The following is a 2,919-nucleotide window of genomic DNA, read 5'->3' as shown; positions in this document are numbered from 1 at the left end:
TTCCGTGCGCCCAGTATCCACGGGGGCTCGGGCGGACGTGGCGTGTCGGTGTCCTCCGCCCGCTTCGTGTCCTCGTCCTCCTCCGGGGGCTACGGTGGAGGCTATGGGGGCGCCCAGGCCGGGTCCGACGGGCTGCTGGTGGGCAACGAGAAGGTGACCATGCAGAACCTCAACGACCGCCTGGCCTCCTACCTGGAGAAGGTGCGCGCCCTGGAGGCGGCCAACGGCGACCTGGAGGTGAAGATCCGTGACTGGTACCAGAAGCAGGGGCCCGGGCCCGCGCGAGACTACAGCCGCTACTTCAAGACCATCCAGGAGCTGCGGGACAAGGTGGGCGGTGGCCAGGAGGGGAAGTGCCCCCTGCCGCGAAACCTAGCCCCGCGGGCCAGGCTAGGCGTGAGGTGGGCGCGGCGGGCGCCCGGACCCCCTTCCTGCTGGGGGAGAACAAGCCCGTTAGGCGTGGGAGGACCGCTGGGTGGGGCAGGGAGACATGGACAGGTGCGTAGGAGCTGGACAAAGGGGCAGGAAGTGGAGGCCCGGGTGGCGGGACGGCGGCGGGGGACCGGGGCGGGGTAAGTGGGTGTGGCCTGTGGCGGGGGCGGGGTTGGAGGGTGAGGTGGCCTGGGAAAAGGGGTCCGGAGGAGTGGGAGAAGGTGGGACCTGGCTGAGGTCGGCCCTGAAGTCTAGGTTAGGGGCCGCGGTCGCGGTCGCGGCAGGGAAATGAGTTTGGCCTGGTAGTAATCTGGTCCACCCTGGGCCAGTCCTGCCCCCTCCCCCCACAACTGCGCCCGATGTGGAGCCCCCTGCATTCCTCTTCTCTGGCGGGGCAGGCCTGGTTTCCGTCACGCTCAGGCTTAATTAAGCCCGTCTTCCTCAGTCCAGGGGGCCACCTGGGACTTGAGAGAAGTTCTAGGAAAAATGGGAGCGGTCCTGGCGGGTTAAGGAGGGACGTATGCTGTGGCCCCTAGATGCAGAGGTCCCGAGGGTCCTTTGCATGTGGAGACCTCTCTCAGAGGACTGGGTGTAGCAGCACTTCTCTGTCCTGGGCAGGAGATGGGGGTCTAAGCCACAGGCTTTTAGGAGGGCCCTGTGGAGCCTGCAGGATGGGCTTGGTCTCCACCCACAGGGAGGAGGTTGGAGCTCAGTGCTGAAGACATGTATTGAAGCCAGTGGGACATTTAGTGGCCTCACATGCTCCGTCTCCCCACAACACTGCCCAGTGTCCATCATGTGCCTGGTATGGTGCTGGGTACAGGCGGCACAGAGCATACCGTATAGACAAGGAGGGCTAGAGATATGATGTACAGTGCTTTCACACTTTTAAAATCATGACCTACAATAGGAAATACATTTCACGATGTGTCCCCTTGCATCCTCTTTCTCATATATACACACACAATGAAGGTAAAAGTTTCTTGAAACATCCTTACTTCTGTTTCACTTAAAAGCTGTGCAAATCACCACCAGTCAGTACACTGACTAATGCGTTAAAACCCGCTCTTCGAAAAATGCTGAATCCAAGTAGTAGCTTAATCAATGGTGTGAACATGCCCTTCAAATCAGAGGGACCTCAGATTAGAGGTGAACTTGGACGAGGAATCCTGAACTTCAGCTCCCACCTCTGTGAAACAGGTGTACCCACTGACCTGGCATGAAAGATGAGGTACAAGGTGCCTGCATATAATAGATCCTCAACAAACAGACTTCCCTTCCCTGAAGGCAGAATGATTTGAGTGGGGAGTACAGACAAGTGTTAACTCCTGCACTTGCCTGCATCTGATTTGCCGATCCCTGGAGACCATTTATAATTTCCCTGGGCATAGGTCTCAGATACTTTCTTCCCAGGCTTACCTGCTTTCCCTCGCCCGCTCACCCCGTACCCCCTGGCTTGGCCTCATGGGCTGTGGTGAGAAACCACTGTTTCGGCTCCTGGGTGGTGACTGATTCCAAGGCCTCCCACAGAATAGGCCTGTGGGCAGCTGAGGGGTGGCTGGGGCTTTAGGGAGTGGGGGCATACTCATCTGCTCCCCTCTCTCTGGAAGGAAAGTGGTAGGGGGGCAGTGCCAGTGTGCTAAACTGGTGCCAACCTTCTGCCTTCCAGATACTTGGTGCCACCATTGAGAACTCCAAGATTGTCCTGCAGATTGACAATGCCCGTCTGGCTGCGGATGACTTCCGAACCAAGTAAGCATCTGTGCCCTGGGGGGCTGCACAAGTCAGAATGGGGGTGGCGGAGGCAATCCCAGGTCCTTTTGGAACTCAAGTGCAGTCAGCGGGCTGGCCTCTGCCCTCCTTCACCCCAGCTGGTCTGAAGCACACCCCCATGATCTCCAGAACCCTGGGGAGGCGGGGAAGGTACAGATTGCAACTATTTCTTCTGCAAGGTTTGAGACGGAGCAGGCCCTGCGCATGAGCGTGGAGGCCGACATCAACGGCCTGCGCAGGGTACTAGATGAGCTGACCCTGGCCAGAGCCGACCTGGAGATGCAGATTGAAGGCCTGAAGGAAGAGCTAGCTTACCTGAAGAAGAACCATGAGGAGGTGGGTTTCCAGCTGGGCCACCCCAGTTTCCCAGGGCCGAGGACACTTTCATCTTCTGTTGTGTCCGACCATGGCCACACTTGCTGTACCCTCTGCATGGCGCTGGGTGTGGAGCATGGCTCCCAGGGTCCCAGCAGGGCTTGGTGGTGACCCAGTCTGTCTCCGTTGCCAGGTCCTAGGTCTGCACCTGAAAACCTGCCCCCTTTGGCCTGAGGGATGGGGGAGTGACCTGGCTCAGGCCCGGCAGGCTCTGGGCCCTGACATGCTCATCTCTACTGTATCTTTCCAGGAAATCAGTGCTCTAAGGGCCCAGGTGGGTGGCCAGGTCAGTGTGGAGGTGGATTCCGCTCCGGGCATTGACCTAGCCAAGATCCTGAG

General features: G+C 59.1%; 1 protein-coding gene across 1 annotated transcript in view; it reads left to right on the top strand.

Annotated features, from left to right (window-relative positions):
* Positions 1 to 2,917, top strand: part of KRT19 (keratin 19) — a gene marked incomplete at its 3' end in the record, with an annotated part of 43,060 nt that extends 40,143 nt beyond the window's left edge. The window contains exons 2-5 of the mRNA XM_019666995.1: positions 1 to 330; positions 2,102 to 2,184; positions 2,385 to 2,541; positions 2,831 to 2,917. Of these exons, the coding sequence (XP_019522540.1) occupies positions 1 to 330; positions 2,102 to 2,184; positions 2,385 to 2,541; positions 2,831 to 2,917 (657 nt within the window). The remainder of the gene's footprint in view (positions 331 to 2,101; positions 2,185 to 2,384; positions 2,542 to 2,830) is intronic.
* Positions 2,918 to 2,919: the final 2 nt, after the last annotated feature.

The sequence above is a fragment of the Hipposideros armiger genome, unplaced genomic scaffold (genome assembly GCF_001890085.2).
Source record: "Hipposideros armiger isolate ML-2016 unplaced genomic scaffold, ASM189008v1 scaffold_482, whole genome shotgun sequence".
Taxonomy (NCBI): domain Eukaryota; kingdom Metazoa; phylum Chordata; class Mammalia; order Chiroptera; family Hipposideridae; genus Hipposideros; species Hipposideros armiger.
The sequence above is the reverse complement of the archived record's forward strand: the minus strand, read 5'-3'. Positions and strand labels throughout refer to the sequence as shown.